Source organism: Gastrolobium bilobum, unplaced genomic scaffold (genome assembly GCF_033153095.1).
Source record: "Gastrolobium bilobum isolate Gb01-03AN ecotype WA unplaced genomic scaffold, APGP_CSIRO_Gbil_v1 utg1425, whole genome shotgun sequence".
In the NCBI taxonomy this organism is placed as follows: domain Eukaryota; kingdom Viridiplantae; phylum Streptophyta; class Magnoliopsida; order Fabales; family Fabaceae; genus Gastrolobium; species Gastrolobium bilobum.
The window spans coordinates 317,216-335,707 of record NW_026898713.1 but is presented as its reverse complement, the minus strand read 5'-3'; the positions used below and the strand labels follow the sequence as shown (position 1 = coordinate 335,707).

At 33.7% G+C, this 18,492-nt stretch overlaps 1 protein-coding gene across 1 annotated transcript; it reads left to right on the top strand.

The window, feature by feature from the left end:
* The first annotated feature begins 8,434 nt into the window (after window positions 1-8,434).
* Window positions 8,435-17,209, top strand: LOC133318646 (protein ENHANCED DISEASE RESISTANCE 2). The gene is made up of 21 exons (XM_061520680.1): window positions 8,435-8,867; window positions 9,116-9,190; window positions 9,297-9,350; window positions 9,430-9,495; window positions 9,576-9,637; window positions 9,786-9,892; window positions 10,019-10,065; window positions 10,149-10,249; window positions 11,186-11,281; window positions 11,390-11,454; window positions 11,558-11,629; window positions 11,955-12,101; window positions 12,256-12,560; window positions 14,151-14,214; window positions 14,305-14,480; window positions 15,006-15,107; window positions 15,225-15,275; window positions 15,355-15,498; window positions 15,964-16,059; window positions 16,360-16,461; window positions 16,885-17,209. The coding sequence occupies exons 1-21, from the start codon at window positions 8,694-8,696 to the stop codon at window positions 16,975-16,977; spliced, it is 2,199 nt and encodes a 732-aa protein (XP_061376664.1). The 5' UTR covers window positions 8,435-8,693; the 3' UTR covers window positions 16,978-17,209.
* Window positions 17,210-18,492: the final 1,283 nt, after the last annotated feature.

Below are 18,492 nucleotides of genomic sequence, written 5' to 3'. Positions count from 1 at the left end.
TGAGCCTATTAACTTTGGTAAATTTGAAATCAAAGGTTGCAAATTTAATGGGCTCAAGAAGATCAGCCCACCAAGGCCCGAACCATTGTTGATAGAATTTCAAGTTACGATGTATAGCCTTCAAAGCTTCTTGCGTTGAAGGAAGAATTAGAGTTCATCACTTTCCAACTTAATATCATTTATTAATGATTTTGCTTTGAATTTATTCATGAATTAGGTCACGGGCAGAAAATAAATTGATTGATGAATGCGCAATTGAATATTATATTCTTATCATGTAAGCCTAATGCGTATTAATTATCTCTAAAGTATTTCGAATCAACAATTCAGCATCATTTGAGAATAAATTGAGATTCGTCATTCGGTGTGATCCAAAATTCTGATATATCCGTGCAGGGACATTTTCATTGATGCTTTGATCATTTTCAATAAACATTAATGGGTGAGTTAACTATAAATTAATCTTAATATATAAAATCTTCATCCCACTCAAGCAAACTTTGCTCACGTATCAATCAATCATTCAATATTCAATTTATGTTCACAATTGAAATCACTTTGAAATATTTCCTCTTTTGATAATTTTTTAAATTTGAATATTAAACTTTCATAGGTGGAAAAATAGTTCAAAATTTGTTGATGGCAAACAGCTGTATTAATATCTCATTACTTTCTGTGTGGGTAATTGTTAAGCCTCTTAATAATACCAAACTTTTTAAATTCGAATTTTAAACCAAATAGGTGGGAAAAGAGCTCAAACTTCTATAGTGGCAAACAGCTATATTAATATCTCACTACTTTCTGCATGTGTAATGGTAAGCCTAATAATAATATCACTACTTTCTGCATTAAAAATTGTTAAGCCTATTAATAATATTAGTAATATTTATTATTAAGTTCAAAAATCCTTCTTAGTTCGTGTATAAATAGGATATATGTTAGTGCATATTTTTCATTGGAAATTAGTTTTTGTGCACATATTTCTTTTGTTTCTGTTTGTTTGTCTTCTTCATCTTCTCAAGCCTGCATTATCTAATATACCATTCATTTTTTGTTTGTAAAATGCACGTGATTGCAACAACAAACTCTCAAGATATTCTTGTGATTGGATCGAAAAATTGAGTTCCCACATCCAACTGAAGAAGCAAGAGCCCGTGTTTTGCAGGTTTTGTATCTTCAAACTGCATCTACTGACATTTGTTTCTGACAAAGCATTTACTTACTGCTTTCATGTTAATATTATAGATCCATTATCGGAAGATAAATGTTCACCCAGATGTCAATTTTGAAGAATTAGCTCGGTCCATAGATGATTTCAACGAAGCGCAACTAAAAGATGCCTGTGTTGAGGCAGTCATGTTGGCCCTTCATTGTGATGCAACTGAGGTTTACTTTCTTCAATATATGCAGCAACTTAATAGTTAAAAAATCATGATTAATCAAGCATGAATTTACCGGGTTGACATTTCGGTCTAAGTCTTTCTTTTTCTTTTATTTCTTTTATTTATTTTCTTTGTTTTCTATTAACATGCCTGCCTTCATTTCAAAAAGACGTTTTATCTTCGTAAGTTTAACTTTTTGTTATACTTGTGAATAGGTTCCATATGAGAGCAGAAAGAAACTAGTTGAACAACGTCCAAGAGTGAAAGGACAATTTGTGCATCAAGTGTATCCTAATCCTTTTGCTGTAGAAAAAGATAACATAGAATATGATCATTAGCAGATGTCTGACTCACTGGATAGGAGAGCAACCATTTTTGAGTTGTTGCTTCGAAATTTTGTTTTCTTGAATGCTTGAATACTAGAACTGTAACACCCTGGTATATATCCAGTTTGTTATTATATCATCGTATTAAGCCACGCTTAATTTAAAAATGCGGAATATCTTTTTCTGTTCAATTATGACGTCATTATCATTAGCCAAGTTGAATTACTTAATTCATTTCATAAAACATCGCCTGTATTAAAATTGCAAAAGACAGCTAACTGAAATACCTCATAACATAAATAACATAATTATGTCTCTAGCCACGGAACTACAACACGTAGATCGGACAACCTTGATAGTTTATACAACTCAAGCTACAAGTACTAACATCAATGTGGCATGGACAAACCTCATGCTCACCAAATAAGGCAACAAAGCCCACAAAAGAGTCTCAACGATCAAATATCAATATAAAGACAGAAAACAGAAACAGCATCCAATATCCAGTCATGTCAACATACAACATATATAATCTAGCTAAGCTCTGGCCTCCTGCCACTAGAGGTCTCAACCCCCACATTACCTGAACCTAAAATATGTGCCCCAAGCGTGGGGTGAGATCTCTAAAAAGAAATCTCAGTAAGACAAGGAGTCCTCAAGGATCTTCCACCCCAAGCTCACTTACACGAGCAATATAAGTTCAAAAGCATTTAACAGTATAAGTTCCAAAACTATGCAGTGCAACAAATATTCATGTCATGTGTGTTATCACTATTTTACTGGCCAGAGAAATGCAGGACGTACGTCTACAACCCCACAATAAGTACAAGGAACACCGCTTGCACCTCACCCACAGCCTCACCCTCTTGTATGTACCACATACTCAGGCTTACCGTATTGGTGGAACACCACATGCATATCATAAAGGCACTCGCATATAACAGCTCAACATTATTTCACAAATCAATATATCATGAAAACAACATCATGCATATAACCATACCCCCATGGGACATGGTGGAACCAACAATGGCTAATCCGAGGACACGAAAGCTTACCTTGCAAGCTAACAATCCAAGCCAAGAGTCCAACAAATCTCAAAGCTCAAACACAGTAGAATCACAATATGTTTTAGACCAACAATCATATCAAAATCATACTCAACAAGTATAAGACACAAGGACAACGTCTTTCCTTTACATTTCATGTCTTAAGGCTTCTCACAAAGCTACAAGCCCTTAATCACTTAGATTCCGACTTAACTAATCAATACAGAAGCTCAACTTAACCAGTCTAGGGTCCACAAACTCACAATATCATTCTGTATGAACAGTGCCTTCAGTGTTCTCGAAAATCCAGAATATCCGGATATTCCTCGGGGACATATCCGGATATCAATATCCGGATATTTCCATTCAAATATCCAGATATTTCGCGACAGAATGCAATTTTTCATTTTCGCGAAGATATCCCTTCAAGATTCCATTTTTAACACTTTAAAGCGCTAAAGCATACATCTTTAAGCTCATTAAGGTTCATACTCAGGTTGGTTACTTGTTTAACCCCTTAAACATGTCAAGACACCTCTTTTATCAATTAAAACTCATGATCAATGGTTGGTAGCACTTATCCAAGCTTTAAAACAGAGAAAGGAGTGCTCTTGGAGCTCACCAACAACCCCTAAGGTTCTGACTTTGAAGGTGCACGAAAATGGCACACAAAGATGAGTTCTTTCTTCACAAAGGTCACTCCTTGGCACCACAAAACCAAACACAAGGTTCACACCCTCTCCAAACTCAAAGTCAGCAACTCACTCTAAGACAAACTGACCCTCTAACCCAGAAACAAGGTCACCAACACCCTCCCAATGCTCACTCTCCCTCATCACAAGTGTTTAGGATTTCAAGAAGAATGAGGCCTCAAAGCTCACACAAAGGAGAAGAGAAACAATGGAGTAGAGCACAACTGACCAGCCACCCAAAGACTCACGTAGGATAGTGTTATAGCCTAGGGTTTAGTGCCAAATGTAGTATATATAGTCACTTAAGAATTAAACACACAGTATTATCATTAATTGCTACACTTAGCATTTTAATTCCAAACTTAGGATTCTGAACCTACTCAATTTTACAAGATTTATCATATTTTTATTTTATTTTTCGCAGCACCTTTTCGGTACGCGCTTTTCCATAGCCAGTATCATTTCTGGCACCACTTCTCATTATTTTAACTTCAAACTTATTTTACAAGTCCTATATATTATTCTAGTGACATTTACACACTTTTCGTAATTTTCCGGATACTTCATCGGTACGCATTTATACCGAGTAGCAGATCCGGTATCTGTATTTTTCGTCCGAAAAGCGACTTTCAGCATTATTACTCAGTTACTATAATTATCTCAGTCTCATAATAATTATTAGGGTCAATTATGGAATTATTTCCTAATTTCACATAATTAATTAATTAACTTCCTTAATTAACGGTGCGGGTTCTTACAAGAACCATTTTATATGTATATGCTTTCTAAAACCTTTTTTTTCTCAGTTTGCCTTTCATTTAGGTTTTGATATATAATATACCTGATGTAATGTTGTAATATTATACAGTTTATAGAGATCTTTGTGCTTCATTATTTATTTATTTATTTTCAAGTAATTGCTTACTTATCAAGACTTCTGTATTAATTATGTAGGGGCTTCTTGTGTAAAATATGTTTTTTTATCAAAAGATTCTCTGATTTTGTGTAAGCTGGTTAATTAGACTGATTCATCCAGCATACTATTATTTTTATGATTTCATTTTCTCACATATCTCATTTGTGTCATCCCACTCTAGAGAGAAAGCAATAACCAAAAAGAAGAAAACCCCAGTACATGTTGAGGACAGATGATATTAGCATATTAGTCACATTAGCATTATATTAAAATAAATTATATTGAGGACATTCTTCTGGCACTTATAATTAGTCACATCGCGTATAATGTGTGATAAGCAACTTTTCTTCATCCACCCACTTTCTTAATAACGATTTGTAATTAGGCAGTGGGATTGGCATCTTAAGAAGAATATGCAAATGTGCTTTTGAGTATTTGGTTATCTAGGTCGCATTCAACAATTTGTTGCCCTTTCATCTAATTAAAAGGTAAAATGATCACATATTCCTTGATGGGGATTATCATTCATTCAATATTAGTAACCTCTCATTTTATTATTTTGCGTTATTTAATGTACATGTTATAGTTTGATGATCATCTTTTTATTTTATTTTTTTTTATCCTCGATGACGTCTAAGTCGTGCCGTATATTTGGCTCTCAACAATAACTAAGGATTTTGATATTTTAAAACACAGCTTGCCTTCTAAAAATTATTATTGTTATTATTATTATTATGGGAAAAGTATTTCTCTCATCACCGGAGATAAAGTTATCTCCAGTGAACTCAAAACGACATCGTTTTGAAGTTATAAGATTAAAAATTTATAATGATAAAGACTAATATAATCCTGCAATATATTATAATTACAAAAATACCTTGATTTCAGTCTCAAAACAATATCGTTTTAGACTCACTTGAGATAACTTATCTGCCGAGAAATCCTTTATCCTATTATTATTATTTAATTCTAAACGTTACCTACCAAAGCCCATCGCACCATACCAATGAAATGTCCTTGACCACATCACCCGCAGCCGCAATCTGTCACGTTGGGAACAGCTTCAACGTTGGTCGATTTTGACCCTTACCATTCACGATTACCTCTCTAATCTATCATGGGTCGTTGCTATTTCTTCGCAATCACATGTATCAATAGTTGCTGTAGGTAATGGAAACAGTTTAGGTAAGAAATTTGCATTATTAAATGGATGAAGTTATTGTTTCTCACTACAAAACGATATTCAATACTCATCTAATACTGGAGATATTTTCCATGAAAAGACAAGGAAATCATTTGAATGATGATATCCTAATCGTTCGTACACCTTTCAGTTAATTTTTTAAACTGTAAGAGGTCTATTTTTTTTATTTTTGGAAAGTTCTATTTTCTTCTTCAAATTGGTGAATTTAGTAAATGAGCTTTCGTCTCATCTCTATTATCTAATGTTTTCACAAATTTAAACATGTACATTTTATTCCCTAAAGTGTAAACTGCACTTTAAAAAGTCATATCCTAAACGAAAATTCTAAACATGTATAAAACTTCATATAAATTTAAAAAAAATGACATAATAAGTAAAATCATTATTATACTAGGTGGAGGTTATACTTACAACCTATTTTCGTTTATGATCAGACCAAATATGGTATGGACTGTCCGATACGTATTGAGCCCAATCACACACGGTTGAGACTCCTTCAGTGGATATTGGTCTGGGCTAAGTAATGCTGTTAGAGCGAGCTTGAGCCATTTGTCCTTCACGTTGCACCTGGGGGTACTTGCGAAGACACTCCGATGCTTAAATCAGTATCAGAGGCAGATATGTTATATTGTTAAAGTAAAGGATGATCGTACTTTGGTGGTATATCGTGTGTTTATATAGTAACTGGGATGCCGCCTTAGTTAAGGCGACTTGACTTCTGAGTGGCCAGTCTTGGGTTGCAGGTTATTTAGGGGACCTGTGTAGCCTTATCTTCCAGAGGGTCTAGTAGTAGATTGAGGCAAGCTGGAGCTGTTCGTTGTTTACTGGAGCTAAGGCGCACTGGAGTTACCTTGAGCCTTAAGTTTACTTCTCTTAGAAGGTTTCATACGCAATATGAGAATCGAGTCTTGTGTGCCGCGATGAAACCATCGCGGCCTGTATGTCGCGATGGGGGACATCGCGTCTGGAACGCCGCGATGTAGGCATCGCGCCAATGCTTGTTCCTCGTGCTTCGGAAGGGCTTGGGTTTTCCTTATGGGGCTTTGATTGAGCCTATATTTTATCCAGATCAGTTTACAACCTCTTACAACCATATCTTAACCGTTGATTTTCGTCAATCAACGGTTACCATTTATTGTGAATTAATAATTAATTAATAAATTTTATTTGCGAAAATCTTAACCGTTGATTGACGAAAATCAACGGTTAAGATATTGGTTGTAAGAGATTGTAAATGAAAATAGGTTGTAATGATAATCTTTTAAATATATGAAGATACATTATTTTATATTGAGCTATATATAAAAAAATATAAATGTGTATAACAATATTTAAAAAATGCAAAAATAAATAAAATAAATACTAATAGCTAGGTATATTGCAACTCTTTTGTGCTACTTGTTGCACTATATATTATTGTTAGGCGTTTTTGGTACTCTTATGTTATGTTATAATTATATGTATATTTTTTTATAATCATATTTATACTAAATACTAATTTTAAAAGTTAATCTTCAAACATTTCTCATAAAAAATTATTGTATTTGATTTGTGCATTAAATAAAAACATTCACAAATACTATTAATGTTTAATTATAATGAAATGATCAACAATTTTGTATACAATAACTAGCCTTAACTTTACTTTATTGTTACATTAATTGCGCCTATGGAAATAATTAACTCAAAATTAAAGTACTGTGTATTCTGTATAGAATATAGATTGATTATGATATATGTATACAATGCAATATTGTTGTCACTAGGAATATCCCTCCTCTTAATTTTATCAATCATTTGTTTTCAGGAAAGAAACATACCCGAGTTTTAGTTTTTATTAACCAATTGATGATAAACTGGTTAGGTGATTGTGGCTCTTATTACGAAGATACTTTGTTGACAACCAATCATGTATTACATATTACAGCTATTAATTATTATTTTTTAAATCCGATTTACAAACAGAACGAAAACTAGTTCATGGCCTGTTTGATTATCTTTTGATTTTATTGTTTTTAAAATTATTTTGTAGAATAATTATGAAAATAGTTGTTTTTTTTATGTTTTTTTGTTTTGAAAGTTAAAAACTAAAACAGAAAATAAAAACAACACATATTCTCTAAATTTGATTCTAAAAACAAACAAAAAATAGTTACAATTTTTAAAACTTGTTTTACAGAACAGGCCTTCCCAAATAATTTTTTTTGTGTTTTTATTCTGAAAATTAAAAAATTATTTTTAAAAACAGTAATCAAACAGAGCTATATATTTATACGGAATATAATATTATATTTATCTTTTTTTATACTTATTTTATTTATTTATTTTCAATATCATTAAATTAGAATTTTAAAAGAAGAGAGAAAGAAAGAATGTTAGTTCTATGTAGAATAGACGTGGAAAAAAATATATATATCACCGTTTATGTTAGCAAGGCTATATTCTTAATCAAAAGTGGGGGGCAAAATAAAGCTTAAATATAAGTGGGGGGCAAAATAAAGCTTAAATATGAAACATTTAATCAAAAGGCTTGCTTGCATTGTTAAAGTATTTGTTATTCCATTGGGAAGAAAAGAATAATTAATTAATGTTAGGAGAGAACAATTAGAAAGGATTGGGGGCGCACTCCGGATTAGTCTCATAGCCGGCTCAAAGAGTCGAAGCTCGTGGAGATACCGGAGGGAGCCAACTCATCTCAAAGAGATAATTAGGATTGGATAACTCCAAAAAAAAAAAAAAAAAATTGAGAAAGGAGGGTAATAATGTAACTTGAGGGGGTCTGAAATAGCTTGCCAACCAATCTTTGTCTGTATGTGCAAACGAATTGAGTTACGTTAACACACCAAACCAAACGGCAAAGAGAAACAGTTGCAACTGCAATAGTGCAATCTGCCAATCTGCAATTCCAAAGAGTATTGCCATGCCAACCACGCCTCGCTTAGATTCTTCTGCAGCAAGGGTCAATTCAACGCCTCTTCCATTTCTCCTCTTTATTTAGATTTGATTAATTTCGCAGCTCTCTCTCTCTCTCTCTCTCTGTTTGACTAGGGTAGTACAAGTAGAATGATTGGGTTGCAATGGTGAAACGTGAAGAGTGAAAACTGAAAAGTGTGTTTGAGAAGAAATGGGAACTAATACTGCTACATCGGCGTCTCAAAGTGATGGAAGTAGAATGGAAGGATGGTTATACCTTATACGCTTCAACAGGATTGGACTTCAATTCTCGCGGAAACGTTACTTCGTCCTCGATGGTCACCTTCTCCGCAGCTTCAAATCCGTTCCCCTTTCCACCAACCAGGTTCACCGATTATTCTCTCTGCTTTTTATGCTTTTCATGAATTCAAATTTTACATCGATTCGGTTTTATTTTTTTTTATCAAAATCTGTTTTCTCGTTAGCATTTGAATTTCCAGGTAAACGAAGGTTGAAAGGTTACTAAATTAGGCGTTGGCTTTCCTAATAGAATCTTTCTGATTAGGTTTTCGCTCTGTTTGATCAAGTGCAAAAGGATGTGAAACTTTTTTTTTGTAACATTTTTGTTGTCAGGATCCGGTTAGAAGTGCTATTGTAGATTCCTGCATTCGAGTCATGGATAATGGGAGGGAGAGCATTAACAGAAAAGTATCTGCACTCTTCCAATTTTGATATGTATTTAAATTTTATGTTCAAAGTTCAAACCTCTGCTGCCAGTGGCATGCATGATGCTCATTCTTTTCACGAATCGCAGGTATTCTTCATATTCACGCTCTATAACACGTCAAATCACAATGATCAATTAAAGGTGAGGTCGCTATTAGGTTGAAAATACAGGTTTATCGTTTGACATTACACCTTTGAATTACAAAACGTGAATATTGTAGTTAGGAGCAAGCCGTCCTGAAGAAGCTGCCAGGTGGATTCAGTCCTTTCATGAAGCATCTTTAAAGGTACATGATCTAAAACCTTTTTAGCTACAAAGGAACCGTTTTTGCTGAAGGATGGAAACTATTGCTACAAACGTGTGCAGGGTGCCCCAGATGTAGGAGATGACGCTGTGGGTTGTTCTAAGAGGAGATTGCAATCCTTTAGGTAGAATAACTTAAATTTTTATCTGATCGACAAACAATTCATATGCAACAAACACTTACAAGTTGTCTGAATCAGGAATTATTTGAGCTGTTTTCTTGATATATCTATTGCATGACCCTTAATTATTTTAATGGTGCCATGCTTACAGACTAAGTGGATCTTCCAGTAGAAGTCACCCAAATTCTGTAGATTGGACTCTTTCTTCTTCTGATGTTATTGCCCCTTCACCTTGGACAATCTTTGGCTGCCAAAATGGTAAAAGTTTATTTTGTGGTCTGCTGTTTGAGCTGTTGTTATTTTTTGAAAAATTGTTTTAAAATCTCACATAAAGTATGAGAGCTAGCGTAAACCGGTACATGTGTTTTTATGGGTATAATGCAGGTTTACGACTATTCAAGGAAGCAAAAGACAGGGATTCTGGGGGGAAGGTTGGCCGATTTTCTTTTCAGTAATTATTGGTTTTTATATATATAATAGAAATTTGAATTCATGAACATGGTCCTATCTCCAGAAATGGGATGATCACCCTGCAATAATGGCTGTTGGTGTTGTTGATGGAACTTCAGAGGCCATTTTCCAGACTCTTATGTCGCTTGGTCCTTCAAGATCAGAGTAAGTCCATTAAGTGCATGTGATCTTCCAGCAGTGGCGTTGTTATATTAACATGGATATATCTTCTTATTTGATGTTTGTATTTTCTTAATTTCGATGCAACTCTGTTTCGTATACAGACATCTTATCTTGGGATAATTTCATTTTTTGGCTTATAGACCTAGATTTTTAATTATGGTGAGTAGCATTATATAGTCACTGACATATTACCTCTATGCAATTTTACTGTATTATCATTATTTTTCTGGATAAAAGATGATTTATTGTGCAAGAGAATGAACAATGTATAAGAGCAGAACAAAATAAAAACCAGAGCAAAGAAGAAAAGAAAATCAACTGAATAAAGCTTACTAGTCTCCATGTGCCCCATCTAGGATAGCCATTAGTCAATCATCATATCAAAGCTTAGAAGACTGCTACATTCACATAAGAGGCAACAACAAAAATTTATTGAAATTATGATATTCCTCATCAATCATAAGCACCAAATAAAATACCAGCATATTTGCACAATGCCAAAGTGCCTTTCCCAATTTACTCTCCCCAAAACCTGTGAAATGACAAATGAGGAAGAGCTCCAAATTCTATCAACTAGTCTATCATTAACCAAAATCTATGTCAAGATCATGTGGAATTTTTAACTGAACATTGAACACGTGATCGTTTAGTTTTATGGTCAACAATCATGGCCATAGGCTGAGGCAAAAGGAGTGATTTGTTTGAAAAAACAGTGGAGGAATCTGGGCCATATATTAGTAAATTGAAAAATTCAATTAATTACAAATAAAAAGTATAGCCACAGATATGTTAGGTTATAGCAAGGTTGTAGGTAAGCTGTACAGTTATGATACAATTCTAAAACCATGGTTGTCAAGTGCCTTTTGCATTATTATATTATTGACGTTGTTGCTATTATCATAAAATATTGGCTTGCAGATGGGATTTCTGTTTCTACAAGGGGAATGTGGTTGAGCACCTGGATGGTCACACTGACATTATTCACAAGCAGCTATATAGTGATTGGTTGCCTTGGTAAGACCCAAACCTTCAGTGCTGATCATTACCGCTACTTGCTTTAGGCAGTATCCTACTGGTCTTTTTCTAGGAATAGTTTTATTATTCTCATATCATGTTTTCCAGGGGTATGAAACGAAGAGATCTCTTGTTACGGCGCTATTGGAGGAGAGAAGATGATGGAACCTATGGTAGTAGTGAATTCTGGAAGTAAATATATACCGTAAAGACACACTCATCGTCTCATCCACACATTCTGAATGAAAGTAACTTCTTTGGTTTTCCTTGTCACAGTTATTCTTTACCATTCCGTGTTTCACAAGAAGTGCCCTCGCCAGAAAAGCTATGTTCGTGCCTGCCTTAAAAGTAATGTATGCTTAAACTGTAGAAATAGTAAACACTTTTAGTCCATGCTATTATCTGGTCTTTGTACTTCCCCTCAAAATAAATCTGATATTATTTGGTAATTTGGAATCATAATGTTCTTTGCGCTCAGTAATCTTTTTTCTGAACTTTGATAACAGTTCACTGATTTTTGAATAATTTTCCTTCATTTTATCACTGTTGTCATCATAATATCCAATTTATGTATACTTGAGGATTTCTGAATTTGTTCTTCTTGATCTTCTAGCGCCTTTGAAAGTTTCTAGATAGACAGTTTAGAAGGATTGCAACTTACAGTTTTTTTTAGGTGGAGGGTATGTTATATCACCAGTGAACAAAGGAAAGCAATCAGTTGTAAAGCATATGCTTGCTATTGATTGGAAATTCTGGAGATCTTATCTTAAATCTTCATCAGCACATTCCATAACCATTCGAATGCTTGGGAGAATTGCTGGTAGTCTTCTTTTGTTGATAATTTATATTATTGAACATAATGTTTTACGCGTACTGGCCTACAATTATTTTATATCACTGGATATTAATGTATTTAATTAGAAGATCAATATTCCAGTTTATTTTTTACTTATTAATTTCTCTTGCATGTACAGCATTACGGGAGTTATTTAGAGCTAGACTAGGGAATTGTTCTACGTCTGATTATTCGTCCGGGGAGTTGACAAGAGACAGCAGGCTTCATCCAAAGGAAGGAGACGTCAACTCTGATACTCAAATTCAGGCAGATGAGAACACTCATGATAATTCAGTTGGAGAAGTAGATCAAACACAATCAGAGCATGCAAGCCTTGTTGGTCTAAATGATGCTGATGATGAGTTTTATGATGTTCTGGAACCATCAGACTGTGATGAGTCAGAAAATGGATGGATGACTGAATGTAGTCACCAGAAGTCTCAGGTGAAAAAATTGTTCGAAATAGTTGCTTTTATTGCACAGAAATAGCAACCCAAAGTCAAATGCAGTTTTTTTTTCAAAATTAATATTAAGAGATTGCTCTTAGATATTTCTTTCAATATATATTTGATAATGATCAATCAATGCCACAAATGGGCTTTCAAATCTCACTTATTGTTCTCAGTTCTGTATACCTGTTTGTTAAGGGGGAAAACAGAGCTTTACTTTTCCTATCAGTTAATAAACACTGCTTTGGCTCTGAATCTTTTCCTAGACCTAAACTTGTATAACAGTCAAGGAGTTGTTTACTCCATAATCTAAAATTAAGACTGAAGATACCCAGCTATATGTTTATGGGTTTCTGATATGACTCTAAAAGGCTTCAAATATAGGGCCAAAAATGCAAGTTGCATCCTAGGAGTAGAAGGTGGACTCCTGTTCAGATGTATCTTTGATTCCTAAAATAATGTAAACTTCGTAAATTACTCTTGAATCTCAACTTCTAAAACAAAAGAGCATAACATAGGAACATTCTCTAAGGCAAAGTTTGGAAGGATGCTAAGGGAGGAAGTGGCAAGGAATGGAATGGAAAAACTTAAAAAGTAGTGGAATTTTTAAAAGTAAGGAGTGGAATGACAATTGAGGGACTCCTTGTCTCTCCCTTGCCACTCAAAGTCTTAAATTTTTCTTCCCCCAAATTGGGGGTTTCATGGAAGGAATGGCATGAATTTCACTCCCTTCTCTCATCCAACTTATTAAACAATCAAACATTGGAGTGTCATGTTCAATTCCATTCCATTTCTTGCCTTTTCATTTCATTCCATTCCGTTGGGAGTCACTCTCTTCCTTCCTCTTAAAAATCCCAAACATACCCAAAGGTAGCCATCATACTAAAGGAATAAAATATTATACCAGACAAACTATATGTAGAATTTGGAAAATTTATTGACGTGAGTTACAAGTTTCAACGATTAGAGATAATATTGAATTCATGATCCTTTAGATATTTGGTCATGTTTATTAATTTACTAAGTTATTCACATTGGAAGGACTTCCACTCAAATGCTTCCTTTTTGAGGTTGTTAAACTGTGCAATATATTTTCTTCCCTTTTATTGTATTCATCTGCTTAGATGGTTTATATATAGTTTCATGCATTTTTCTTATAGTCTAGCAATTTAGTGTTTTATCTTGTCAAAACTCTTTGGGTGCTTACTGCAAGCATGTGCACTACTGTTGATGACATTCCAAGAGGTACATTCAAAGGCAGGGTTGTATTTAGGCATATTTGAATTTTATGCATTTTTCATGTTGTCTAGCAATTTAGCATTTTATCTTCTCAATGCTTACTGCTAGCATGTACCGCTGCTCATGACATTCCAAGAGGTCCATTTAGCGGCAGGGCTGCATCTGGGAATATTTTAACAGCATAACTCATAATTCAGATATTTACTTATCAGCATTTTTATTATTCTGGATTGCCCTTCCCATATTCTTCTTATGCTTTGATCGTTTTGCATGGGAAATATTGTTTAGTTTTGTATTTTGCTTGATTTGCTGTTTCCATGTCCTCCTCTGAATTTGAGAATTTCAGGACATTCGTCACCAGAAGTTATCAACTGCAGCTAGTTTTGTGAAAAAATTGCATGATCTTGCAGGTTATTCGTATACTCTTTAATAGCATATCATGATTATCCATGATTTTATTTCTTCTTTGATTAACAATGCCTAGAGACAATCCACTGCAGTTCAGAAGAGGGGTTATGTGGACTTGCAAGATATGGTCAGAGAAGAGAGTATCACATGCTCCTATGGATCCACTCTTCCAAAAGATCCAACTTGTACACTACCTTGCAGTTTGACCGAAGCAGATCCGTCTACTTTCCTGATTCGTGGAGAAAATTATCTGGAAGACCACCAGAAGGTATAAGCAGCAACAACGCATTATCACTTTTGTGTTAATATTATTTGCAAACGTAAAGGAAAAAACCTATTTTGGCTTTGCTTGTTCCCACTCGTGCAAAATAACCGTAGCAAACCAAACCAATTTTTTTAACCAGTTTTGGGAACCAAACTAGTTGAAAAATTGAATCCGAACCAAAAGAACTAGTTTGGAAATCTAGTTCTAAACCGGTTCAGGTGTGATCAGTTTAGAACTGGTTTGCATATCCTAACCAGTTCGAATATCCTAACCAGTTTGAAACTGGTTATAAATCATAAACTGATTTTGAAACATGAACTAGTTCTGAACCGGTTTAGAAAATAAAACCGGTTCGGATTAAATAAAACAGTTCGGTTCGGTTCAGTAAAAAAACCAGTTCAGGTGTACGATGCGCACCCTTAAATAACTGCAGGTTAACCACATAATATGCAATTATATTTTTGTTGTTATTTGGTTTAGCCATTGATGTAATCACTCATCTCAAACATCCGGGGTATTGATTACTAGGTTAAAGCAAAAGGAACCTTGATGCAAATGGTTGCTGCAGATTGGCTGAGATCTGACAAAAGGGAAGATGATCTTGGTGGCCGTCCTGGGAGCATTGTGCAGGTTGATCTTTGCCTGTGATTTTTTGGTTCTTGACTTTGATTATATTTAACCATTGAGTAGCAACTTATGATTTATATTATAAAGAAAAATTAATTTGATTAAGTTTTCTACTTGCAGAAATATGCAGCACAGGGCGGGCCTGAGTTCTTCTTCATTGTAAACATTCAGGTTAATCAATAGTCTTGTGCTTAGGTGGTTGTTAAATAAAATTCAGCATAACACTAATTCAGGTGTTTCTATGCACCAGGTTCCAGGTTCTACCACATATAGCCTAGCACTATACTATATGATGAATACCCCCGTGGAAGATGCTCCTTTGCTAGAGAGTTTTATCAGGGGTGATGATGCCTTTAGAAATTCAAGATTTAAACTTATACCATACATATCTAAGGTTAGTAAAAGTAATCACTGGTGCAATCTACTCAAGTTGCAGCCTAATAGCTCTTGTATATATTGTGACTGAGAAATTGTCGTTTCCCCTACTCTTGTTCTTTCATCACAAAATACACAAAACGAACAAAAGATGGATATATCAACCCTTTTTCTCAGTTGTACGAATCCATATAATCAAATCTCAAATTTTCCAGTTGATTAGAATCCTCTCTCCTTTGCTTGCATTCACCCCTAACCAATTCCCTGACCTCATTTAAGTTTTGTAGAAACATCTTTTTATGGGAACATGCTTTTTTTCTTTTGATTTCACTTAGCCACTCAATTCCAAGGAATGCTCTCCACATTATAATCTCTGATCGCCAATAACTATATGCATATGTGGTCCACCTTAAGAAGGCAAAATCTCTATTATTCTTCATTGGTTTATAGCCCAGGGATCTAAGTGTTGACATTCCCGTTTCAGGGTTCATGGATAGTGAAGCAGAGTGTGGGAAAGAAGGCGTGCTTAGTTGGTCAAGCACTGGAAATCAATTATTTCCAGGGAAAGAACTATTTGGAGGTAAATTTTGCATGACTATCAGTGGAATTGCAACTTGTTTAGAAAATCAAACTAATCAGTATAAATATATCATGTTTGCTATTTTGAGCTCATGCATGTGAACTATGTTTTGGTCTGCATTTGTTTGATCTGCGGAAATATATATATATATATATATATATATATATATATAAAGCAAAGGAGAATGAGTCATGGGAGTTAATAAAGAATGGGCCTCAAAGGATATGATGATACGTCAAACATTTAACTCAGTCGTCTTTCTTGTAAATGCTTCTCTTGAAATATTGGCATGCATTTCAGCTTGGGGTCGATATTGGATCGTCAACTGTTGCAAGAGGCGTTGTAAGTCTTGTCCTTGGGTACCTCAACCATCTGGTTATTGAGATGGCATTTTTAATACAGGTAAAATGATCTTATTCTTTGTTTATTCAAAAAAAGAAATATGATCTTATTCTTTTTCTTTCCTTTTAATAAATTTTTGGGCTAAAAATTGCTGAAATTATATCATTGAAAATTCATAGATTTTCAGATTCAAACGCAGCTTTAGATATGCTAACAATTGAGATAAATAAGTATATATACTCCAGGAAGTGGTTCTTATGTGTAATATCACATTATCAAGTTTTGTGAAAGGTTCTTAATCATTAATAGACAAATTAGTGGTGATAAAAGATGAAGAGTAAAAATATTGGAATACATGTTTAATTTGTCTATCAATGATTAAGAACCTTTACATGGCTTGCTCATGTGAAATCACAAATGAGAAAATTCATTTCCGGTTATTTTTACGCTCATGTGGTAATAATTGGAATATATCTTGTTTAGGGAAACACACGTGAAGAGCTTCCTGAGTTTCTTCTTGGAACCTGCCGCCTTAACCATCTGGATGCATCCAAATCAGTTTGTCTGAAGCCGTGATTTTCAACGAGACTCGTGACAAGTACGTTGTGGAGGAGGGCATTACCAAGTTGCAAATGTAGATAATTGAAACTCTTGATTCCTGTCTCCATAAACTTACTTTCAGAAGTCATTTTTTGTTCAATCAATTGGAATCTTGTAGGCGTTTATGGTGCTGTGAGAATTGATAGGATGGATGCTTGGTTGGACAAATCTGTGTAAAAATTGGATTTGTTCTTTTGAACTGATATTCTTTTTCCTCCGATTCAAATTACGTTATTCCTTCCTTTGCATTTGTCCGTTTAAGGTCGAATCCAGCCAGGAAATCATGGTATTTATTTGTTTGGGAAAATATTTTTTATTTCACTTCATGTACCTATTTTTCTTACTACTAAATTTTAACTCTGATTTTCGTCGATCTAATGGTTGTAATTTACGGGGTCATATTTATTAATTAAGTATTAATTTGCAATAAATTACAACCGTTAGATTGACGGAAATCAACGATTAAGATTTGATAGTAGGAGGTAGTAAAAAAAATAGGTAGTAAGTATAACTTTTTTCAATAATTTTTTAATTAAATAATTTAATCCAAATTATAAACATAAATCATACTTGTATTTGTATTTTAGACGAATTTTTGTTATTTTTTGTTTTTGTTTTTTTTTTTGGTGGACAATTTTTGTTATTATTTTAGGGGAAAGATATTGTGACAACCAAGTTGTGTTACTACTAAGTGACTACCAATCAATCTCATCGTTAGATCGATTATGTTGATCCAACGGTTATATTTATTTCCATCTTTGTATTGTCATGATTTCTCATATTTAAAATGAAAGCATTAAATATGGAAAATCGTAATTATACAAAGGTGAAAATAAATATAAAGTATTAAATTTGGGAAATCATAATCATACAAAGATGGAAATAAATATAACCGTTGGATCAACATAATCGATCTAACGGTAAGATTGATTGGTAGTCACTTGGTTGTCATAATATCTTTTCACAATATTTTATTCAAAAAGTTTGACGATCTGAATTATTGTTTTCCCTAAGCCACCTGTAGTCATTTTCCCTACTTAATTTTGTCCCAATTTTCAAATAATGATGGCTTAGACGAGACGCAACAGCTGTTTTAGAGAAAGAGGACAAAGCATATATGCAAGTATATCTGTGTATAATTGTATTCATGCATAGTTTTATCATTTTTATTTTTTTATTATCTTCGATTCAATATCAATAAATGAATAGAAATTTATTTAATTAAAGGATAATGAAAAAATATTTAATTAAAGATTATTAGAAGCGATAATTAATATTAAAGAGTTTATTAAGTAATCAACAGTATGAATAATCATTTTCAAAGTATTAATTATAATAAAAAAAGTAATGTATTTATTATTTTTAAATATATATATATATATATATATATATATATATATATATATAGGAACATCTAATCTCATGTTGTAAGAAATACTCCTCTCATGCCATGGACATAACATATGGTGGGTCCCACCATATGTTAAAAAA

Coding starts and splice junctions, on each gene's coding strand:
- LOC133318646 (XM_061520680.1), top strand. CDS start 8,694: ATGGGAACTAATACTGCTACATCGGCGTCTCAAAGTGATGGAAGTAGA. Junction 12,102..12,255: donor AATGCTTGGGAGAATTGCTG/GTAGTCTTCTTT, acceptor TTGCATGTACAG/CATTACGGGAGTTATTTAGA. Junction 16,060..16,359: donor AGGGAAAGAACTATTTGGAG/GTAAATTTTGCA, acceptor CATGCATTTCAG/CTTGGGGTCGATATTGGATC.